Consider the following 25,841-nt stretch of genomic DNA (forward strand, 5'->3'; position numbering starts at 1 on the left):
ATTAGGCAGGGAGTGTTGCTGATGGAACAGTTTCATGAGCAACACAGAAAATCAGAAGCAAGATGCAGACATCTCTTTAATGTTTTTTTTTAATAACCTGATCTTGATTTTAATTTTATACAAATGTAATAAATAATACCATCATGCCTATGATGATGATGACGATGATAATGATATAGATTTTTTATGTGTTTGACATAAATTCAAAGAATCATATTGCTGAGTAGGTTCACAGAAGGAACACCAGTGAAAATAGAAGCCATGTATATAAAGGATAACACTGCAACTCCATTTCCATCTGAGACCAGTGACGTTGCTGCCAATCAAAGCAGCCCAGCTGACTGCATTGATTGGTTTCGGTAAGATTTGACTGATGGATGCATGTGAACTGCAACTTGAGTGTTGCTCTTTTCCTTTTCCACTTTCTCTCTTGCCTTTTCTCCCCTGAGATCTTTCTTTATCTTGTTTATACCTTTCATCTGTCTCAGGCCCACTTAAGCCTCCTTCTCCCTCGTCATGATCTCACAGCCAATAAGAGATGGCAGATGTTAAATGGGTTTTTGATCAGCACTCGGCAGAGGTGAGTGACACAGATCGATAGCAAGGCATGCCTTTTGTATTGACAACACTGGGAAAATCCCATTAACTCAATGACTTAGCTTTAGCTCTCTGCTTGCCTCCTCAGCTTTGCCATTCTTGCAGAGGGTTTGGGAAAGGTTTACAGGGGAATTGAATTGACCCTTAGCAGCATTTGGCAGGATAAGAAACAACAATAATTTCCTGAAAGAGTTTCAAACTGTGATGTCAGGGCTAAGAGGGAGAGGTCAAAGAACTGAAAAGAAAGCAAGGAAGCTAAATTAAGTCTATGACTCAACAAAGAACATAAGTGATGACCCTGTTTTCTAAAAGTTTGCAAATTATAGTTCCTATCAGTAGTAACATTGTACTCACCAACATTGCTAAAAAGAAGTTAAATGGGGCAAGAAAAGTGCGGTCAGACAATTGAGTAAGTTTTTCGACAAAGTCCCAGATTATCCAAACTTATTTGGAAGGAAAAAAACGAAGGTGAATTGTATTTTGCAAATACATTGTTGAAAACATCCATCACTGTCACTTTTTCCCATATTAATTCTAAGCAGGTTTGAGTATGTATTGTTGGAAAAGTGAGAAAATTAGGTATTGTCAAACCAGACAGTATGCACACTAAATATGGTGGATTTTTTGTGCTATTGATCGACACTATTTCTCCATAATGCAATGCACAAAGGAAAAAGAGGAGCTGCTCATACATAAAAAACAAAACAAATAGAAACTGGTGGTGAGAGAGCAACAAAAAAAATATTGAAAAATGTAAAGCGTAAGTATTAAATATAACAAACATAATGCTATTTAATGTTCCACAATTGCAGATTGATATCTAACATTGCAGTTATTGTATAATGTAGTATAAAATGGTAAAGTATGTAGAACTGCTAAAATAGTATACTACAGTATGGCAATCAGTATGAAATGTGTGTTCATCAATATAAATATATATCAATATCAATTTAATTTATATAGCACACAAAAGTACAGCAATAAAACATTATAATATACAGTATACGATATATAGGGATATTAAAATTGCTAGGAATAATAATAGACTTAACTCGAAGGAAATGCCAAAGAAAAGAGATGTGTTTTTAACAGTGATTTAAAACGTTCGAGAGTTGGGGCGGTTCTGATATGGACTGGCAGGTTGCTCCACAGGTTAGGGGCAGCTACACTAAAGGCTCGACCGCCTCTGGTTTTAAGTCTGCTTCTGGGTACATCCAGGAGGAGGAGATTGGTGGATCTCAGCACTCCAGCTGCAGTATGAACATGAAGAAGCTCCGTTAAGTACAATGGAGCCAATCCATTAAGGCATTTAAAAGTTAAAAGTAAGATTTTAAACTCAATCCTGTAATGAACAGGAAACCAGCAGGTGTGATGTGGTCCCTCTTCTTCTTTCCTGTCAGGAGGCGGGCAGCAGCATTTTGGACTAAATGCAGGTGCAACATTTATAGATTTCGGAAGTAGGACAGATTTGGGACATTCCATGTGACTTGCTGGTTCAACTTAGTCCCACATGACATGGTGTAATTGTGCCTGCAATGAGGGATTATTACCGACATTTTGGGTGCTCTCATTTTTGGATTCATCTCACAATTAAATGGTTATCTGAACTGTTTGATTTCAACTTGTTTGACAGCTCGTGTTTCTTGCCTTATCTTTGTTGAAGCAATGTTGGCACAATCCCAAATCTTTCTGAGTTCAATGAAAGATAAAAAAGGTGGTCATAACTATGAAAATAAAACCCAAGTTACAATAAATCAGAAATTGTCTTTACATCAAAACAAACTGAAGAAAGCACATATGTTTATGCATATCTGCTTGAGTGCATCCATACAGACAATCGGAGCTTTAAGTTCTTCTCTGTAAGCAAGGTGTGCAATTGATGGATTACATCTCTGCTGTCTACAAAACCGCAACACTACTCATAAACTCACTACATCCAACTTTTTTGTGGAGCCAGCAACTAATTTAAACCCTGACATCGTAGCTCACAGGGAGGAAAAAAGCAGTAAAACCTGCCAACGAGTTCAGTAACATGCTGAACACTGCTAAATTATATACAGGGATGTCACTGTGTTTAGGTGAGATTGGGTGCACTTTTAAAAGGCTGCACACAAGCCTTTTGAGTTCACATAGAGAAACAAAAAAAATCAAAGATTACTGGATAGCGACAACAATAAAATTAACCAGGCTTGCAGTTTAATAGTGACAGCTAAAGATAAAATTACGGTTGTAAGAACAAAGGAGGAAGAAAGTTTAAATCATTTACATGCATCTCCAATTTAATAGCCCCCCAAATAATAATGGAGCTTTTCTCCTGGGGTCTTCACCCTTGAAATAAAGATAAAAGAAATAAATGAGCACAGAGTGGGGGGAAAACACAGAATCTGGCCTGTATGAGAAATTCATCCTCTCCAAATCTATGATTAACAATAAGACACAGACTGTTCTGTTTTCGCTCATTAAGATACACAGTTAAGCACAGACACATACACACACATACAAACTCTGAATGCACAAAAATGATGTCAAACACCCGTGCATTACCTTACTGTATCCCAAATAATAAACCTTTTTTTTTTTTTTTTTTTTTTACAGCCTTTGATGCTACAGTGGTAAGTTGTTTGCCTCAACTATTGCAGCAATGTTTTGATTACTGTGTTGTGTTCTGCATAAAATAAGAATGGGGACTCTTTTACTTTCTTGAGCCAGAGTTGTAAAGCAGAACTAAAGAACATCTTGAATGGCAAAGTGTAAAGTTCAAGCACTGCCCCCAGCGAAAAAACAACTAATAATTTATTCAGGAAGCCGAGAGTATGTGAAAGAAAGATAGAGGTGAACAGACACATATAGGTCCCCTGTCAGAACTATAAGCATGACTCAAGACAAGATAACAACCAAAAATATTTTCAAATCTTTTGTGATCTTTGTCTTGAGTCACACATTTTAAGTCATGTTGTGAGTTATGTGAATTGTTATGTGTCATTGTCTTTGGACAAATGCAACAAAGAAATCAAATGAGCATATCAAAATGAGCATATTAAAGTGCAGAGCAAACATGAACTGTCTTTGAGTTTGCACTTTGAATCTGTGTATAATTGGTATCTGATCTAAAAGTGCAGCAACTTGTTAGACGATCAGCAACAATATGACTTCCTTACAATCGTGTTCTGCAAGTGGAGGACAGCTCAGTTCAAGTTTAGGAAGCTCATCTTCATTAAATGAAAAACACTATCACTGCACATAACAAAAAGTTATTTGGCAATCATTTCTCAAGAAAGTAATATATATGTAGAAAGATAAAACTAACTCAATATGTGTAATTTATTAAGCAAACTTACGAAATGAAAAAGAGATGGATTGCAAGTAAGATAAGTGAACGGCACGATAAAGTTCAGGTTTATTGAGCACATAGCCACAACTTTCCATCTTCTCTCTGTTTGTTATTACAAAATGGTCAGATACAGTGTTCATTTATTATCATATCATCACCCTTTCTTTGTGCAGTCCATCCTTAAATGCATAGAGACAAATGAAAGATGCACACTTCAGTGAATTCAAACAAGTTGCATGTCAGATAACAAAGAACTGTGACCATGGGTTTGCCATAGGTGAGTGACATACAGGATAGAGACCACCAAGCTCCACTTACAAAAACAAAACTTTCTCCTCTTTCTCCCTTGTTCTCCCTGCAGTGAAGTCAGAGTTCTGGCTCAGCCGCAGTCCAGCAGCCCGGAGGCTGGTATTCAGTGACTTCAGGAGGGCAAATGCTTGCTGACGTGGGGGCTTGACCCCATGTCCCAACTCAGGCCCAGGTGGTCTTTACCACTTAGCCTACTTGCTGCTTAAATGACCTGTGCAGTCCTGGTGTTTTATCATTCAGTTTTGATTGGTACGTTCAAGCCTTCCCAAATGAAATTTGTTCTTAAGTATTACTGCTATGAGGAAGCTATTTTCTCTGTATACTAAATCCCACACAGTAATATTGTAAGAATCCAAGTACAGTCTCTGCCCATGTGTTTTCATATACTACTTAACCCAATTTTTCCCCCTACACTGTCTACTACTGGCAACTAAACCAACACTCCATTCACACTCCTGACTCGTCAAATATCGATGCTTGGTCGAGGCCCTTTGGCGTCACTTTTTAACGCCCTGGGTACCCCTTTAGTGTCATTTTTAGATGTTTACGGCTCTGCGGTCAAAACAGCAACACTTAGCAACAATAAGTATGCAGTGTCCAGTAAAGTTAGCAACAATAAATATGCAATGTCCGGTTAGACTTTCAAAACGCTAGCGTTGCAAAACATCGCCATGTTGAATTGGCACGTTATTAAAATTGTGAAAAAAACTACTTGGCAAGGGTAAGGAAAAGATCATGGTTTGGGTTAAAATAACAACGTACATCAGTTAACATGTCAGTTAACTGTCACTTGCGTAACTTACACAATTTATGTAATGTATGTAGCTTACGTAACTTAAAAATATTCAATGTTGACTTTTTTTTCACATGGGACACGAACACCGGCCTCCTGGTTGAAAGTCTGGGTTCTGGCCCTCCATCTATAACCCAAACCACCACCTTAACTCAGTCTTTTCTGTTAAATATCATATACCTAACTTTATCGTCTAAAACTGACGCTGCAGGGCTTCCCCCACTGTGTTGAATTATGATGCTATAGGGATCCCCAGTGTGTTACAAACTGACGCCGATGGGTCTTGACCATGTGTCCGAGTTGGGGAGTGATAAAGGCTTGACTAAACACTAAATACATTTTAGTTCAACATTTAGATTAGTGTTTAAGGTCAGGCCAGGATGGTTGTCTTGGTTAAACCATGAAAAAGACTTGTGCATGTCAGAGTCCGACTTGAGTGGTGACAACAATTTCATCATTTAAATGGTATGTCATTTACCAATAGTGTCTTAAAATCCAATGAACATTAAGACATTGCCCTCTCAACTTGTGTAACCCACTGTTCCAATGAAAACAAAAAAAGGAAAAGTTTCCTGAGTGAAAACCATGACACGTGTGCAAACAAAGGGCTTCCTTCACTAATTCCAATTAAAAGGTTTGGACTGTCTTTGTCTGTACAGTAAATATGAAGCTACATCTAGCAGCTTACTAAAGGCCAATCTACACTGTAGCTACACAGTAGCCTAAGCATAGCCATGTGTCCTACGCTATAGCCTGACATGCACCTCCCGCAAAATGTAAGTACATATCGCGGCGATGCAGACCACTAGAACTGTGAATCGAAGGCTTGCATCACATTTTCTCCTACACATTTCCAGCTTGTCCTTCTTCTGCCCCTAGCGGGTTCAAAGGTCGTACATACCATCTTCTCCAATGCCTTCTCTCATTTCTGCGTTTTAATCATTTCACTAAAAGCAACTGCTGTTCAACATCAATCACCTCCAACTCTAACATGATCCGCTCAGTTTCAGTTGCTATTGTTTCTAGTGGCCTACACCAACAAAAAGGAACATAGAAACCCCACTGCCAACTAGCAATTTGGTGTAATTGCAGAGCGACGCAGATACCAACGCACAAGTATAAATGCTTACGACGGCACATAGCTCGATGCAGAGGTATAAATTAACCTTAACTTAGGGCAGCACAAAGACTGGAAACAGGGCAAAAGAGCTAGCCAGATACCTCTCTAATGTAACAAAATCTGCCAAAAGCTACCTAATTAACTTGTTTGTTTAGTCCATACAAAAATGAAGTGTGAATACAAAATAAATATGTGCCGGACTATTTCTGGGGCAGCACTAGTAAGCTCTTTGAGGCTCTGGTTGCCAGGCAACTGGTCCGGAAATGTCAATGTTTAATTGATTTTAACTGATAAAGCTTACTGTCTGTGGATGACAGTATTTTCTCAGGAGAAACATTTTTGGTACATTTTGGTACTCACAGTTGACAACACAACACATCAGTACAACGTCAATAATTTCTCACTTAAAGGCCCTGAAAACATTTATTTTCAAAAACAATTATTTTCAATCAGCTTCTTACTTCTACAGCTTCTATTAGTAAAGGGGTCCTACATGAACACACAATTGTATGCCAATTCTGGAACAATTTTGGTTAAAAATGTCTGTATTTGTCAATCAAATCTGATCAAACCAGCCCCCACACTGACATGATGAAGCAGATAAGCTAAGTTTAAGTAATACTTTATTATATGTTTTCCAAACTTGACTTATATTGTCATTAATATTTAATGTTACAGAGAAATGCATAAAATGTGAAAACACGTTTTGAGTGGCTTTAAATCCTCTGCATAGCCCCATCAGTTTTTCCCCCAAGATTACTCCTTCATCAATTCTTACAGTCATGTTTGCAAAAATGTCATTAGTAATGCAGAGTCCCTTCAGTGCTCTGCAGAACAACATGCACATGTTTTCTTTCCTTGCTCTGTTCCATTTGAAGCTGTGCAGCATTTCATCAATCTAAACAACACTTTTCATCACTGTCAATAAGCGGACATTTATCATTCACTGCATCCTGCGTGTTAAACAGGGCCGCACTGATGCACTTCACTGTAGTACAACAAGACAGCCTCCAAAACCAAGCTCATCTGTTGATGTACTGCAACAACAGTCAATTTTCCTAAGCATCTAACCTCTGCAGATTCGGCTCTCTGTCTCATGGCATCCTTTGTAACAAATGTGTTGACTTCAATGCATGCTCTTTTCTTGCTATGTGAATGTTCTGGACATGTTGAGTTCCTTTGTTGGGTGGTATGATGATCTACACTGAGATAATAGAAATCTGTCAGCTGTCAGAGATTTGACTGTTTATGCTGAGGTAGCTATCCCTTTTTTGATATATCTAGTTATGTTTTTGCATACTGCTCCATAGTACCAGTTGAGGTCATACTCCAGAATATGTTTTGAAGCCCTTAAAAGCTCATGAGCCTTGGACTGAAAGTTCAAGTGTGACCGAAAGGTGACACCTTTGAAACTACACGAGCCATCAACAAGAAAATGGCTGCACTACAGTACCGACAGTATATGCATATTCACATACTTGCACCTACATATACGATAAATATGTACATGCACACATGTACATACATACATAACTAGACATTTCATATACTTAACATTTTCTGCCTTCGTTGCATGTTTTCTGGCTGATCCTTGTCCTGAATAAATGATGTCCGACCTTGAATTTAACCAACATTTTTGAGGTTAATACTGATATATGAGAGTTCTTTCAGCAAGCAGTGTTTTTACAAGGTAGCTTGCAAAATATTACATATGATGACAAGACCGCTGCTGTTTATTCATTTCAAAATACAAAAATGACACACACCATTATTTTCATATTGCACACACCTACTGTCTTCCAATGACTTGTGACACAAAATAATTTTGAAATAATGTATGGAGAGAAATACTGTACTGTTTTATACTTCAGACACAACTCTACAAACACAAGCATCGCAAATGTTGGTGTGAGGCATGACACACACACAAACACACACACACACAGACACGCACACGTGTCCACTGACCCAAGAGATCATGCATACATGTTACACAAACACTCTTTCAAATAATTTATTTAGATCCACATTAAAACAGTAATTCATAAGGACATAACACATGCTGCACACACATTCTGCCTTTCACATTCTCACACATACACATATAATTGAGGCGTGGAGTGGGTATTATAGGGTATGTGCTGCAGTATCTGGATGTGAAGGATAATTTATCTCTGTAATCCTGAACCCTGCTCCCTGTAATCCTTTAATACAGTAATGTCTGGAGTAGCTAAAGAAACATTTTGAGTAAAAGAAGACAAAGAGAAAAAGAGGACAGGGCCTACAAATAGTCCTAACAGAGCATTTAGTAGTGACATTAAGTAGGCCTACATCTTTCTTCACCTAATTAGAGTTTGTTGTATGTATAGTATTTACGTACAGTATATAGCTTGTTGGGGATGGGAGGCAGCGCTGCCTGACCTTGAAAATTACCAAGGCTTCCCCTAACGAAATAGTCTTTTAAATCATTTATTTCTCAATAGCAATGTGTAGCTGTGGACAAGGCAAACAGAGTGAGAGAACTGCTCACTGACGTTCTGCAACAAATCTGACTGTCCAAGCCAAGGGAAAAAAATAGATTTGAGGTAGAAAGCCAAGCTTCATGTATGTGAGACATTGATTAATGTGGGCGCAGATTTGAAGCATTGCTGAATTGCAGAGGCATCAGTGATCAGTGTAGCATTTGAAACAGGAGGGTTGAGACAGAGTGTGTGGGTGAGTGAATTTGAGGAAGAATAGGACAGTGTTTTACGTGTTTCCTTAATGCAAAGACTAAATCTGTCTGTATTCAATGTTTTACACTCCCCACCAAAACCAGTTGTAAAAAAAAAAATAATTGGGGTGGGTGGCCCGAGTCTTTTCCACAATGGATAAATCTTATAGCGCTGGCTTGGCATTCCATTGTTATGAATGAAATGTAACAGAAATGTAGAAGCGTCCCTTTAAAACACCATATAGGTGACCACAGAGCAGAGGAGAATCTGAACAGATGTTTAAAGTCCACCTGAAATCACACTGAGTCATCCTTTTAAGCTTAGCTCTGGCACTGGCAGGGGAGCGAGAGAAAAATTACACAAACTTTTGGTGCTAGCCATGTCCAGACGTTGTGTTGTTGTTGGCGTAGTATTAACCAGCATCTAAAAGGACAGAGGTGATATTTGCAGAGAAGTATACACACTGTTCAATATGCAGCAGCTGAGAAGCCAATTAGCTAACAGTATACCGTCAAATTAATGCAAAAAAATTAATTTTTTTAAAATTTTAAATCATTTTTTTAAACATTTACAGAGCTGATATATTTGCGGCAGAATGCAAAAAAAATGCTATTTAATTTCAGTTCAGGATTTTAAGGCTGTCTGTCCCACTCCTTACCAGATGTCTGCTAACAGAAAAGTAGGTATGCCAAAAAAGAAATGTTGACATTTTTCTTGTTTCGCTTCAGTGTGCATGGAAAACCTAGAAATCTTAGTGGATGCAAATCAATTTAAAATGTAAACAGCAAGATTTACTCAATTAGTGTGAATGTACTTCAGTACCTAGGGCCCAATGATTTTCGTGATTCAGAAAACACAGACGGAATCGTGGAATTTGATAATAAAAATGGATCAACTGTAAAACACAATATCTTGAAATCAGCCAAAATGTGGATTAAATGTATAAAAATGTGGGTTTTCCCTGGCATTATAAATGTTTCTTTTACACTTAAGCCAACCAAACAGAAAGAACTATGCTGCTTTGTCTTTCACAGGCACTGCTTCTGTCCTCTCTGTGCTCTCTGTTACCAGTGTTTCACCGAGGGCGGGACTCGCACACGCACACACACACACACTGTCCTGTCAAATCGAAGAAAGTCGGTGTGCTAGCACGAGCTTCAACCCTTCAACAACTCTTAAAAGTGCAACCAAATGGAAAGATGCAAGACACAAGCTCGTTTAAGACTTTGTGGCTGTCCGGTGGAGTCAGAGATTCCATTAGAAATGTAAAAAAAGTTGTGTCTGTTTCTGGTCCAGCTTTGTAAAAAAGGCGGAACGTTACGCACGTGAGAGTAGGCTCGGTCGGACCCACTTATTACAATGTGTTCGAGCAGCATAACATGGAGGGTGTCCTATAGACGATCCGTGGGAAGAACTGTCAGTAGTCTAGAAATAATCTGTTTAATAGGGGACAATTCACAGTACATGTATTGCAACAATAATACTCTACTGCTGCAATTCATTTATTGTAAATTGTCCCCATAAATTATTGCACATACATTTGAATATTTCTATATGCATATTTGCATGATACATTAAATTCATTGATACTGATAACATTTTGATATATTTTATTATTGAATTTTGCAATTTTGTTCATCCACCACATGAATACACACTCTTTTCTGATTAGTACAACACAGAATTCAGAAAAATTTCCACAGAAAACACGGAATTTGCACAGTCTCTGGAAAGAATTCAAAGTAATTTCATAGGGACCTGGGTACCACATGAAAAGGCTTGCGCCACATTGTCTTCCTACCAACTTTATTGTAACTCCTCTTAAGGCCCTTTCACACTTGCAACAGCCTCTTCAAACATTCACTCACCTCTCATTCACTGTAACTGATACCCTGCAACTGTCAAATTGAAGTAGGAGTTTCCTGTTTCAGTGTGAGGTCCGGTTGGCTCTGGCAGACTCGCGGGTCAAAGTTCACTGTTGTTTAACTTTGACCAGCAAATGGCAACAATTGCATCTTGTGTACTGGCAACTTGTCCAGGGTGTACCCCGCCTTTCACCCGATGTTGGCTGGGATTGGCTCCAGCCCCCCGCGACCCTGTACGCAGGATAAGCGGTTGACGATAGATGGATGGATGGATGCATCTTGTGTTTGGAAATGGAGGAGTAAATATTCTAATGTACCATTGCCCAGTTTGTACAATATCACACAATCAGACTGTAGTATCATTCTCACACTTCTCATTATTTCATCATTACCTGTCACATCCTGTTTTGGTCTGTCAGCTGGCACACAGACACACGCAAACACACACACACACACAAACACACACACACACAAAATGAATGTTGTAACCATGGTATTCCCACAGTACCATCTCTCAAAGGTTGCCCCCATGCATGTGGCCTTCCTCTGCCCCACAATACCTCCCTGTTTAGCCCTTATGAACAGCTGCAAAGTCCCTTCATCTTCATCCTCACTGACAGGAAATTAGTCACTGGGAGGCATTTAACCTTGCGACCTCAGTAACTCTCAAAGGGTCACAAAGTAGCACAGTCCATTATTGTGTTGACATTGTTCCTTACTACGTCGAGCATAAGGTCAGACCTGTGGCCGACCGCCTTGACTTTTAAGGTTTTGAAGCCGTGCTAGAATTAAAAAAAATTTAATTAAGCTTTCCATTGCATCTTGGGTGGGAAAGAACTAAAAGAGCCAAAAAGAATGCAAACAGATATGGACTTGCAGCTACTAATTTAGATTTTGACCATTAAATACAAAGACTTTACCTTTTTATGTATGTTTCACTTGACAGCCTCTTGAACTGTTTATGGCAAACTGGAGCTTGAAAAATAATCAACTGATTAAACATTCATTTTAACACAATATGTCCTCAATTTTACTCATCTGCATTCTTCATGTTTGTTATTATTGTCTTGGGAAACAAGTCAGGAGGAGTTCACGCTTGAGAGACAAGAACTTCAACAACTACTACAACAGATTCCCAAAATGTGCTGTATCATGACAGTATGACAGTGAGACAGCATGCACAACACAAAGACTCTGAAACTGAAGCAGCAACATCAAATTCAGCCATCAGGAATTGTATTATTTACACCTGTTCTTTTCCTATTGTGTCATGTCAAGATGTATTAATAAAAAATGCCTATTCAAGTCTTTCAAGAAACACATGCTGCCTGTAAAATGACAGAATGACATCAAGCTGTCTTTATAAATCTCTATATTGTGCTGCAATGAATTTCACAATGGATTGTTTTGGTCTGCTGTGGACAGCAGTGAAGATCGTATGCGTGTGACAACGTGGGGCTTGAGACTATTCTAATTAACAGTCAGAGCCATCAGAAACTACTGACCAGTTTACTAGCATGTTGGCCTAAATATAAGATGATTTTTTTTCTTATTCAGGGAACTGCAGTATCGGTCCCTGCATTGCAGAATGAGCATGTTACATTAAGAGAGTGTTGCACAATGGTTGGTAACCTTCAATGTTGCTAGGCTCGCAAGATACATCACTTCTGTTTATTGTATGTCTTTTACACATTACTGGGTGCAAAGGAGTCAAAAGCATATCATGATTTCTCCGACCCAACTACTTTCATGAAATATCACGATGAAGAGCACATAAAGAAAAATTTTAACAGCAAAAGAAAAGCTCAATAGTTGAAAACTTAATTTATTTCTGTATTTACATTGCTAAAGATTTCTGATTTACCTCTATTTGCTCCTTATTTCCTTGTTCAAGATTATTACATTCTTAACTTCACTACTGACCAGCAGAAGGTAGTTAGTATCATGATGTATGTGGTAAGATCTCTGAATGCAGATAAAGATAAGTCCTGAAACAAAAGTCGCCAAAATTAATATTTTTCTATTAAAACAAAACAGCTTTGACTACACAGACAGCAAAGCCTCAACTCAATGTCATATAAGCCAATAAACACATCACAAAGATGTAAATGTCTAACATCAAGCAATCCTCTGCTTCTAATGTTGCGCTCCGCTGAGGAGATTTCTCTCTCTACCAAATGTTATCACAACATCCATGGGTGTCGGCTAGAGATGCTATCATTATTCAAAGCAGTTATAGCAGCTTCGCATTTTAAATGACCAGCTTATTCTGAGAGAGAGAGGTTTACTCAAAGTATTACACTGGGATCATGTAGGATCCAAGGAATGAAAGCATGCTTAAGTGTGTTTGACTGAGAGGCTCCTGAAACCATTCCAATGGCATCTCCAGAGTGTAAACACAATTTACTAAAGGAATGGAGGATTTCATCTCATTTGTGCAAACAGATCAGATCAAAGAGGGAGAATATAGGTGGATAGAAAGAGAGGGAAATTGGAGGTGACATGTAGCCTGAATGACACGTTTAATCAAACAGAAAATTAAGGCTGGATTGCCAGGCGGTAAAAGAGCGAGAATGAATCCAGGCCCAGAAATCAGTCGTCTACTCTGATACATTTCCCTCACCTTTCTTCTCACTGCTTTAAACCGAATATCACCTCTCGACCTTCTTTCTATGTTTCCATGCATTGTTTTTAAAAACAATTAGAAAATTGTTTTTAAAAAATGGTTTAAAGTGTAGCTCCATTAATTTTTTTCCATCTATTGCCTGTAATATAAATAATATCCATCCTTCCATCGTCAGCCGCTTATCCTGTGTACAGGGTCGCGGGGGGCTGGAGCCAGTCCCAGCTGCCAACGCGCAAATTGTGGGGTACACCCGGGACAGGTTGCCAGTCCATTGCGGGGCCACACATAGACGAACAACCACTCACACTCACATGCACACTTAAGTACAATTTTGGAGACACCTAGCTTGCATGTCTTTGGACTTTTGGTTTAGGGAAGTTTGCTGTTTTAAATTAAGATAAGTATGTATTTCTAATTTGGATTAGTCCTTTGTGTCAATCAGCAAATTCATTATTATAACAAAATGACTGCCAAAGTTGTGGATTGTTTTATTGAGAGAATATAGCTAAATAATTGTAATGAGCAAAGAACAGACTCTTTATGACACACAGTAGAAAAGCAGCATATATCTATATATAGTAGTACCTTGTGTATCAAAAGCTGCACTCAGCAGGCAAGACCACTGAAATTACATCATACGTCATATGTAGAAGATCATTGGCCAATTTTGTGAGTGTTGTTTTGGTGACCAAGACCAAAATCTCACCTAAAAAAGGGCAAACCAGCATGCTCAACAAAGTTATTTAGTGCAGACTCAAAATAAATAACATTTACAGAGAAATGTCCCAAACTCGAACAGTTCTCAACCATCTCTGATTTCCGTAGCGACAGTAGCAACACACGTATGTCAGCCCTTGAGCTTCATCATAACCCCACTGTAGAGTGACGCATGTGACAAAATTGATCAGTTACCCACTTAACGTGCACAGATCAGACAAAAAATACAATTATCTATCTAATAAAGTGGTAGAAATCTCATTCTGCATTACAATATGTCTGCAAAACATTGTAAGATGTAAGACCATTTATACCCAGTAAGCCTCTTGGCAGGAGTCTTGAACATTCATCTGTGTTGTTAAAGTAGATCCCTCAACTCCTAATGTTACTTTTATGATCTTAAATTCTTGGTTATCTCCTGGATAGTTTCGGCAGAAGAAGACTTTTGATTCCCTTCCCTTATTGCTTTTGTCTACTGCCTATTGACTCATTTATTGAAATTATATGTGCTGATTTTAAAATCATTAACTTGCTGTAACATGAGAGAGAATCTATCAGTTTGACTAATATGGAAAGGTAGTTTGTATGATGGTTGAAGACTTGTCAATTAATGACTTTAACGGGTGTTTTCAAATAGTCAACTGGCAATGAGACAAAACAGTTTTTTATTAGTACATTATGTATGAGTGTGTAGAGTTCATAGCTCTCTTTTGTGTTCCGTCTCTACATTTCCCTCTTCACCTTCTATTACCAGAAGCATATTTTGAGTTGTCCTCTTTGCAGGAGGACCTCTCATTGTAATGAGCAGTGAAAATCCAGTGATCATCAGTGATCAATTTCTTGTTGCAGCAGGAAATATAACTTTTGGATGCATGGGGGCATGAAATCTGGCTGAATCCAGTTTAAACCATTTAGTGAAAATCAGAAAAACCAAGAACAATGGGCCTTATGTTACTGAATGGATCTACATTCCCTGCCACCACGTTCTTTCTTTCTACCTCACATTATACGGCTCAGTTGATATATTTAGCACTATTTGTGCATATATTATATAATATTTCCAGTGGATCCACAATGACACTGCCTCTGCTTAACCGATATGTGACAAAGCTTCCGTAACAACTAGGCTTCAGAAAGAACCCAGTATATAGGCTATACAATCTCTTGTGTCCAATTATGAGTGGACACCAAAGAACAAATAATCACCAACAATGTGGAAGGAATGAACACTTGATGTGCTTTTTAGTGAGAAGTTAGTTCCATTACAGTCTTTCTTAGGAGGGGTTCCGCTGCAAACCATCTCAACATAAAGTTTCAAATATAAGCCTATAAATCTTTAGCTTTTAATATACTAAAAGAGATTAAAAATAATAAAGTTTTACAGTCCCAATCCAAACAGGAAATTAACTGCTGTTTCGGGCCGACAAGGAAACAAGAAGTCATGGAAATGTTTAGAGGCTGGTTTTGTTCCACTGATGTATTCCATTAGACTTTACTTTCTATTTAGATGTGTTATAATTTAACTATTTCCCCAGATTGTATGCAGTGAGCAGGAAAGAGACAACAGACAACAGAGAAAAGTGATGGCATATAATAAAAGTCATCAGTTAGATTCTAGCACACTATGTTGCAAGCAGATGGCACATGCGCCACCCTGCTGAAACACTCAATCACTTCACTTCAGGAAATATTTTGCTCTTCTGCAGATACAATGTGCATATAATGGGACACAAGTCTAACTTGTTGAAAGGATACAGTGCATTTTTGATGGATGTGCTTATTCTGACACCCAGTTTCCATTCAGTTCAAGGTGTGAATGTCATTTCCGAGACATTTGGGAGGAAAATCTGTCCTAATTTGCATATTTGTGTGCGTGAGAGCGTGACAACAGGAATTAAGATGTGACTGTAAGTGAATCATCTAATCCATGGTTTAGGAACAGCTGGTTGTACCGAAAGCTGAGGCTCAACTCCTGTCTGTTCCTGGAGGCAGCTAGGAGGAAGGTGGAGAGACAGAGATGTTAAGAGAAAGAGGTAGAGAGACGGAAAAGAGACAACAATACAAAGAGGAAATGACACACAGAGAGATAGGGAGAGAGAGGGCAGACAAAGAAAGAAACATAGAGAGGGAAAAGAAAGAATAAACAGGTTGCACACGGTGGAAAGTAGTGCAGAAATTGGAGAACAGAAAACAAGAAAAAGAAGAGAGGTAGAAAGAGGTTGAAAGAAAGAAAGAGGTTGGATATGAAAGAAGAGAAGAGAAAATGAGACACTACAGCTCCATGCAGAACAGAAACCAGGTTATTGGGAGAAATTAGCTTGACGCAGGACACTGAACACAAACACGATTCCATGCTCTGAAATACAGTAGGGCCTCATTTATCAAGCTTGTGTAAGCACAGTTTTATGAGTAAATTGTGCATTTCCCCACCAAACCTTTTTGTGTGTTTTGTGTGCTTGTGTTTCAAAGCAACACATATTGAAAAATTTGAACAAGATTAAAAAAAAAAGTTTTTTTTTTCAGGGGCCGCAGGGAGCTCTTTCCTGACTCTATTCCCTGGCTCGTCAGAAGATTTTGTTTGCCATGGGTAGAATTTGCCTCATCTGTGCCAGCAGCAACTCACCCAAATTGTTAAAGTCCTATCAGCTCTGCATTTTTTAGACATGGGTACATTTAAGTTAGATATCTGGCAGAGAGTATATGACCGCAAGTCACAACTCCTGCAGCAAATCCAACAAAGCCTTCAGAGAGTACGAAAGACTGGCACAAACATACAACCCAGTAAATACTGTATGTGCACAAACATTTAGCAAAAAAGTGTCTATAGACAAAATCATAAATCATAAATAGAAGTGTGGATGGATAGATGGAGATTTCTGTGACTGAATAACGGAGTGAGGGATGATATAAGGATAGAAGGGGATGGGAAGGAGACTTAAGGACTTAACAAATGTCAGCCATAAGATAAACAAACTGATGGAGCCAATTAGAACATCCCCCTGTAACTGGAGCTTAATTTAACAGGAATAAGTTTTAGTTGCTCCACTGAGGGGAAAAAGCTCCCAAACCTTCTTTGAAGTTCTTCTCTCTGTGGGCGGCAGTGTGGCATGGCACCCAGCCAAAGCCCACAGACACAAGGACTGAATAAAGCTCGTCCAGTGTCCCACAAGTGAGGACAAGGGAGAAGGCTATAAAGTTACACGAAACATACACACACCTTACAGATTTTAACTATCACAGAATCAACCTTCAATTTGTTGTTTACAGTCAGTGTGTTTAACTGCATGTGCCTCTGCGTATGTATTTGGGCACATTTCAGAATGCACAAATGTTTGTGCTCAACTTTAAATACCCTTGCGTGTATTCCAAGATTGCTTCTCTAAGGGAGCCAAGTACACAAAATCATTTTCATGTGAACAAATGTCTCCTTGATAACTGTCTTAGAATCACAACATCACAAAGAAAGGTCACTCACCGTTAGATAACTGTTTTCCTGTCAAAGCCTCAATCTATCAGTTAATCAATAGCATACATAGATTGATTTTAATCTCTGTGACCTTCAAGGATATGGAAAATGTCATTAAAAACCACTTTACAGAAACCAGGGACTGCATACATCAAACAATAGTATATTATTCTTCTAACGTGTAGGTTGACTTTAATAACAACAATCTATAGTTCAGAAACTGTAAATCTTACTTTACAGTCATGTAAAGGTATTGGAGGTGGTATCCATCATTGTAACTGCCTTTCAAGGTTCAAAGCTGTGGGAGGGAATACATACATTAGCATGTACTTATGGTTGGCCCTTGTATACAGGTCATAAAGCCCACATGAAAATCATAATATAGCCACCATGTGGTACTATAGTGATCCTTACAAAGAAGACAATGTCTTTCTAATGTTAGCTGTGGCATGCTGGCAACTGGCACATATACTGTAAGCATGCACATGCAAAAATACACACACATGCATGTGCGCGCTTGCTATATGTGCTTAACTCTATTTTTAAACTAGAACCTGGCCCTTTTCTTAACATTAACCCAACTGCAAGTTTAAGCCTAGCCCAGACTGCAATTCACACAAATATGAGTAACACTTGAAATTCAGCAGACTGTTAGCGGCTCATTATATTCACTTGATAGGAAGTTGAGTATCAACACTGGACTAAAAGAAAGTGGGCCTAATTGCCAGTGATAGTTGGATGGAGGCGTAGCTTATCTTTGCCACCCACTCAATCTCTCTTGGTCTTCATCCCTCTCCTATCTAATTCTCTTCATTTCTCTTAGACCTTCAGAGAAATGGGATCATGAAGTTGACTCCACATATGATAAGCAATCACCCTCATCCATTCCCTTTTTGCAACCATACGCTCCACTATTACGTGAAATAACAAATGCAAATGAGAGACAAGCTATGAGGTCACCAGTGTGGCAGTAGCGCACACACACACACAAACACACACAATCATGCATACACAACATTTTACAGCAGCAAACAAGAAGAAACTGACATGCACACACACACAAAACCACATATTATTATAATTCTGCCAATTTCTGCAAGCAATTTCAGAGTTGCTTTGTTGTTGCTTTCGGGTTTTCTTGATCATGCTATTAAAGCAGTCTGTTGGCAGTTCGGTTGGCAGGGCTATAGATTATTTTAGGCTTCAGCATGTGAGCTAGCACAACACCAGAAACCACTGTAATTACAAGATCTGGTCAGTCCTTTGAATAGCAATGGCAACCAAAACCTTGATCTGGTCAAAGACAAGAAGGAGAGGCGGGGCTCCTCGGGTTAAAATAGAACTGTCCACATGGATTTGATTTGAGGTTTTCTATATGGGGAGCCGTGGAGCGGGCCTTCTCGAGTAATGAAGTCACTTCAAGCCAATGGAAAACGACTATCGCGTGCAGCTCTGTTGTGGAAAACAGCACTCACTTGCCCACAATATTAAACCCATCACTACTGTAAAGTCAAGCAAAAATAGCCAGGGTAGATCTATACTGTGTTGTGACTACAGATAGACATTTTAGATATGCACACTTTTCTTTTAGATGCAACCTAGAGTCATAGCAGTAGAGAATTAATTAGTTTCTTTGTATATTATTCTGAAATGCACATCCAATACATGAACATATTTCCCAAGAGCACCAGGATCTGGTTTCATAAAGATATATTTGACTGGTCTGTAGTGTATTTTAAGGCCATGACTTATTTGAAGGCTTAAAATGTAGCCTCCAGACCCTCAGGCTAACACACAACTAAGAGCCATGTTTCATTTGCCCAAGGACACTATCCTGAGCCTGAGTGACGAGGGAGTTGAAGTACTGAGCCCTGCTACATTAAGAACCCTCTGCATCTAAGCACTGCTACAGGCCTGCACTGTGTTGAGATTTTGTATCGTTACACTGAATTTTCCCACTAAAATGTCCTTGTAACCGTTGAATTCCTCCAGATGGTGTACATTTCCAACACCAGGTAAGTTGGATTCATACATGCAGTGTTTTCCTGCTACTTGTGCAGTGTTCTATTTAGCCAGCAGTCTTTCCTGTCTGTAGTGTCAACGCTAAGTCATATATCCACCCAAATGTATCTGGTGTTGTAACTGACTTAAAAACTTCAAGCAGAAGTGCTGCAGCTGCCGCACATCAGTCCCACACTGCCATACCTCGGTGGTAGCCAAAAAAGTGTCAGGGCCTTTAAGATCCTTGTTGAAATGGCCTCTAAGGATATTATAAACTCTGACAAGCTCCCCAGGACCATGCAACTCCCTGGAGAACTTTTACACTTAGCAAAGCTGCGATGACAGATTGGATAGCAGCGGACTGAAGGACTGGTTGGTTTCCACAGTGTCTCCCTCTTCCTGAGAAGCTGAGAATGTGCTATTTATTACATGCTGAATTGTCTCTTGTGCTCTCTGTCAATCATCACACAATGATCTATTCTATCCTGCTGTGTAGTCATCTCCTACTTGACATCCCTGAAAAAAGTGACCTTGCCCTGGAAATAAGCCCCATGATACAGTGCCACAGACAGAAAGGTCACACAGCCTGATGCAAGTGGGACAGCGGTGCTAAAAGTAGCCCTAATAGCCCAGCATGACGCTGCAATGAAGAGAAATACCAGTTAACCGGCTTTGTGAGCGTTTTTACTTATCTGCAGTCACACCACAGCTGTTTAAGATAATGACAAGAATATCTTACAGGTATAACACCAAAAAGTGGAATTTCTCACTAAATAATTAACTGATACATTCAAGATAAAACATTTCCAACTTTATATCTGCCACTCTTTAGAAGAGGTATTCTCTTGTGTTTCATTTCATATGTGATTTCCTTTCTTGATCCTGTCTGGTTGATTACTTATTTCAGCGCAACAATTCCTCCATCGTACTTTCCCTCGAATGTCACCGCATTCAGTTTTCTCTTTGAGCCCCTGAGCCTCTGGATGTAATCAGAAGAACCATGGTGTGCTGGTAGGAAGAAAGCCTCCTATCTGGATTGGAAGAAGAAAATTGAAGGAAGGAGACTGAGAGACTGAGGGGACAGAATATGATACTGGTGAAATGTGCACTCATGAGAGGCAAAGGGAGCGCTAATGAGGGTGGCTGTGATGGTGCCAGGCAGGCTAGTTGCATGAGGACTCAGTATTATGAGGCCTAGCAGGAGGGAGAGTGGTGGAAGTAGGTGGCGTCTACCAGGCTTTTTTTTCTCCTTCTCTTCTATTCAGCAGACAAAAGACCAGATGTTATTCTCATTGAAGAAATTATAAAGCAAAATGAGAATTAGAAGCAGACTGGCAGGGTGCGGTTGTCCCATCGGGCATCCGCCACACACTCGTTTGGTTTTACATGTAATGTAAGAAATTAAATGTTCCTCATTGAATAAGACACAGACATTCTGCAAGGTCAGTTTCTACAATTAAGGTTCATATATCAGCAGCTAATCTGGTCACCTCAGTCATATGACAGATAGCTAACATATAGCATGTACAGTGGTGATTCCGAAGGCAAATAATCCCCTAAGGAGCTCAGTCATTCTGTACCAGTGCCGAAAACAGCCATCAGGAGTAAAATGATATGATGAGCGTAAAACATACTGCAGATTACATTATAGCTGTTATGTAGCAGTTCCCTAAAATGCTGAAATTGCAAATTGGTGCTGTGCAGTGATCTATTGGGCTAGATAACAGCAAAACTAGACACTGGATGCCTCAGAGCTGTGCTTAAATTTGTGGTTCAGTTAATTATGGCCACAGTGTAAGGCAGTTGCAAAGAGAGACTGATCCATTCAGCGCCCAAGCTCGACTAAATGCCAAGTGATGCAGCACAGTGGCTCTGAAGTGTAATGGGACTGGGGAGTAGTAGAGCTGGAGATCAGGACACGGTTCTGTGGGTAGATGGCTGTTTTTGTGGACCACGTCCCAAATGTAAAGCCATTGAACACAACTGGGCACACACAAAAGGAGAACCCACTCATAGCCTCAACAACCAATTATGCACCTGCTCTCAACAGCTGAGAGCATTTTCATCAACGCAGGAGAAGTCTTATTTAAAAGTCAATCAGCCAGTCAAAGGGGGGAGAGTGTCTGTGGACGGGAGCCCATCTGTACATCCAGCTCCCTTCATTCCACACCACACCAACAGCCTGAGAGAAATCTGTACCAGCCTTTGTTGAGATGACCAGTTATCACACTCAGGTGTATGATCCCATTTGCGCAGAGGATGAAAACAAGTCAAACACTCACATGTTATACACTACGACTATTGTCTGAATTAACATTAACAAGACAATAACTTCTAATTAGAGCTGTATTAAACCAAGAATAGAAATCCTCTAAACTTAAACCTGCATTAAGCAATCTTTTGGATATATTTTCCAGTAATGTGAAGGTTTGTATGTGCTGCCAATTTCATTGAAAATACGAATTCAGCACTCTGCAGGTGTAAGCCGTTTTCAACTCATTGTTTTGGTTTGTAGGTTCATAAAAAATAAAAAATAAATGTGTGCAGCTGCTCCCCAGCACAGGAGCTCAAACAAACCAGTTGTACAGCATGAAATGAATGGCGAGCCGAAGTACATGTATAGACTAATGAGAAGAGTTGAATACCTCACAAGCAATAAACACTGATAGATTCCTCATTAGTTGATGAACCAAACCTGGACCAAAACAGCAATGAATGGTGCACTTGTGAGAAAGTGCAGCGAAGCCTGCGTTGCTCTGTTTCTACTGGATGAGTATGAAGCGAAGTGTTTGCCCAGACACTCAAACATAGTGTGATAAGGGATTATATAGTTTTAAGGCAGCTTTAGGGATTGCCCGACCAAACACCAGATCATTCGCATCCAACCACCCAACATGTTCAATCTCCAAAATGACTAAAGCAACTAGCTGTACTTCTACACAACACCATGAGACTGTCCTCGACAAACTTGTGGAGTTGAGGGACAATTCTGTAGCTAAGAGTATCAAAGACCAAAAAGGTGAATGTCTGTCTCCCAGCAGCACACATCCACAAGGAGGTGGTCAAGCAACAGAAAAACCTCAGCAATATCTTTTATAACAGGGTTCATCCGCATGCTTCTGTACCCCCCCTGCAGAAATAGACAAGCAATGGCACTGAAGAGATACTGAAGAGGCAGCAGTTTAACATGAGTGCATCAATGTTTTGAGATGTGAGTTTGTTTTGGAAGACTGATGCTCGGTAGCAAATGTGGAGAAACAAAGAGACAAATCTGTGTTGATATCACAGCAATTAAAGTTAAAAGTTGATTAGGATGTAGTCTCAATTAACAGATACTGTTTTATCTGCAGGTGCTCCAAATATAACACAGAAGTATATCTTACCTATTGATGAAAATATCAGATATAATCAGATAATTACTTTAATTTGCTGAGATATAGTTCATTAAAAGGAAAGGGGTTTGACTCATCATAGAGCATCCACTGACAAAACTAATTGTAGAAACTAATTGTAGAGACTTATTGATTTATTCCATATTTTCACAACTATCATTTTCTACCCTACCCTCTAAAAACGTATTAATTCACAGTTCACATCATTTGTATGTTAATAACTAGTCATTCAAATGAAATAAAATTCAAAAATAGCCTGTCTTGTTTAATTGCTTCAGCAGGTTATTTTCCCTTCTTTCCCTCACATCTCCATTTAAACAACCATACTTTTAACCCATGTTATTGTTTAAACTTGACATCAGATGACATTTTCGAGCAGTCTTTCAGAGGCATGACTGAGAAAAGGTAATAGCCAATAACATCTTATGGGTTGGTTTGTCACTGTGCTGGAAGTGAGTCCCATCTGCCATTCATCAGTGCAGCGTATATACTATGTCAGCATGCTGTGTGCGGAGGAGGTCGATATTCCGCCAAGGCAAATACATTTACATTTATTTATTGCTAGCCATTGCTGGGATCCGGATTACCGCTTTGGAGAACAGGATCCTATTTTATTTTCCATCACATCCAAGCTGCCTCGTGCATTGGACGGCTGGGAGATGTTAAAATTCAGGTCAAGTATGCAGAGGACAGGATTTGCCTACGACATCCAAAAGTAGGGTAAACTGCCTGTTCTAAGAGAGGGGTATGGCAGAGAAACACACCACTATATATTCAGTGGTGGTATAAAGTAGGGAAACTTCCCACCCACCCCACGTCCAAAAGTGGCAGTAAGTAGCAAAACTTCCTACTCCCCATGTAGAAAAGGTACAAAACTTACCACCCCAGTGTCCAGCTGCTCGGTAGTCAGAGACGGAGCCGCTCCAGTCAGAGGTAAAAACCACAAAATCGGCAGCAGCAGCAGCAGCAGCATCTCCGGAGAAATATTCCTCATCCACGTGTGAACAGAAATCATGATGCCCTATGACAGGCTGATCCTGCGGGGCTCAGACACCGACCCCGACAGCCGCATCCACGGGATAAATCACACGCCGACGCTCCAGTAAAATTAGCCCGCATAAGTCTACCTCACTGTTGAGCGCAAGCACATAAAACACATTAAACCCGGTAGCGGTAAGGACGTTTTTACAAGTTTGTTTTCCACAAAACGGCACTTGTAACTATCACCTACGTGGTCATAATCAGATAGAGATTAAAAAAAGGTGTACACTTGTCCTATATCAAGTCCATCAGAGGTGATATCCCTGCAGCAAGAAGCGCGAGCTCCCCTCCTGATCGCGCAGTCTCGAGCGCTGGGAAATGAAAGCAGCTGCGTGCGGTTTTTGTCCAAAGCAGCAGCGGAGACCGCTCGTTGACGCACACACAGTGAGAGTGAATGAGTATTTGGCCCGAAGGATTTAGGGAGAGCGGGGAGGGAGGGAGAGAGGAGGGGAGATCGGCGCCTTTTTAGCCCACTTGGACACTACTGAATTCATGACGCGCACCGTGCGTAATTTGAGAGTCTCAAGGGTTGAGACCAAATACAGAAAACACAATTTGTCAGTGTTTCTCTGTTATTATATAAGAAATTATTTGGTGTTAAGTGGGTTTGACATGCCTTGGAGTGAATTTCAGTTTTGAACCTGAAGTCTGAATTTTATTTGTAGCCATTTATATGTAGCCTAACACAATCAGGAGTTTCAAGAAAGGAATTTAGAATATATTAGCTGAAACAAGAGAGAAAGTTTTAGGACTAGTTGTGTGTTACTGTGAATAGACCTAAATCTAACTAGTCTGACCCAGATGATCATCACCACCTCCAAGTTTAAGTGGATTTGGTGTCAGTTGGGTCAAAACATGTCAGGCAGCTATGCTAGATTACAGGTGCCCTGGTGGAAAAATGAGATGTGGGCCCATATTGACACCGAAACTACCACCACCACCACACTGTGCATTGTGCATGTATACTCTGTGGTGCAAATTAAATTAAACGAAATATGCACCATGTGAGCCAAATATAATCATAAATAATGAAGGTATTAAAACAAGTTGTTTTGTTTGCCATGTCAGTCTGTCAGTTATTGTCTACCACTTTGGTCCATGCTGAAATACCTATCTTTACTATTGAACAATGAAATTTGGTACACACACACATCCATGCATCCCTCATGGTGAACTGCTTCGGCTGGTTGGCACGCTCCATTCTTTTTCATATTTTTAAAGTGTTTTTCATATTCTGAACTCCACCTTGTAGTCATTCTAAATTTCACAGCTGCAAACAACAGTAAAATGCAAAACTGACACATCAAAGGGGGCATCCAGTCTAAAATCACAATTGTATAAAATCTTCACATGGACATTTGTAAATGAAATTAAGTTTAATGGATCATAATCAGTGCCACTTTCAAATTTCCCATTATTTTGATGGCAGAACATAACTGCTACAAATGCATCATTCTAAAACAGAGCATTTGTATGGGAGGATGTGTGTCTTTAGTAGTTGTGTAATATTTATCTTATATTTGTATATTTGTACAGAAAGAATTAAGAAAAGGCAATGGCAAGGGATGAAGAAACAGGGAGTTGGTCAGTTTTTTTAGTCTTGAATCTCTGTATGCAGCCTTCAGTCAACTGACTGTCTTTGGCTTTTTTGTCACTGCATCACCAAAGCGAAATCTCAGACTAGAACTCAACAGAAGGTCATTCAGTTCTTTTCCATTGAAACCCCCAGCTAATCAGTACATCCACTTTCATCCTTGTGCTCTTACATGCCAAGATGATAATCAAATCCATTTTTCAGAAAGCAGGGACAAATATTACTACTATTGATACCGTAGTAATATAGACTTTCAATTAAAATGTGGACAGTGA

At 39.5% G+C, this 25,841-nt stretch overlaps 1 protein-coding gene across 1 annotated transcript in view; it reads right to left on the bottom strand.

The window, feature by feature from the left end:
* LOC119915058 (matrix metalloproteinase-17-like) overlaps nucleotides 1–24,358 on the bottom strand; it is a 69,777-nt gene extending 45,419 nt beyond the window's left edge. The window contains exon 1 of the mRNA XM_038734619.1: nucleotides 23,812–24,358. Coding sequence (XP_038590547.1) covers nucleotides 23,812–23,946 — 135 coding nt within the window. The 5' untranslated portion in view covers nucleotides 23,947–24,358. The remainder of the gene's footprint in view (nucleotides 1–23,811) is intronic.
* Nucleotides 24,359–25,841: the final 1,483 nt, after the last annotated feature.

The sequence above is a fragment of the Micropterus salmoides genome, unplaced genomic scaffold (assembly GCF_014851395.1).
Source record: "Micropterus salmoides isolate LMB-PRFRI ecotype aquatic unplaced genomic scaffold, ASM1485139v1 Ms_hic_scaffold_20, whole genome shotgun sequence".
Lineage (NCBI taxonomy): Eukaryota > Metazoa > Chordata > Actinopteri > Centrarchiformes > Centrarchidae > Micropterus > Micropterus salmoides.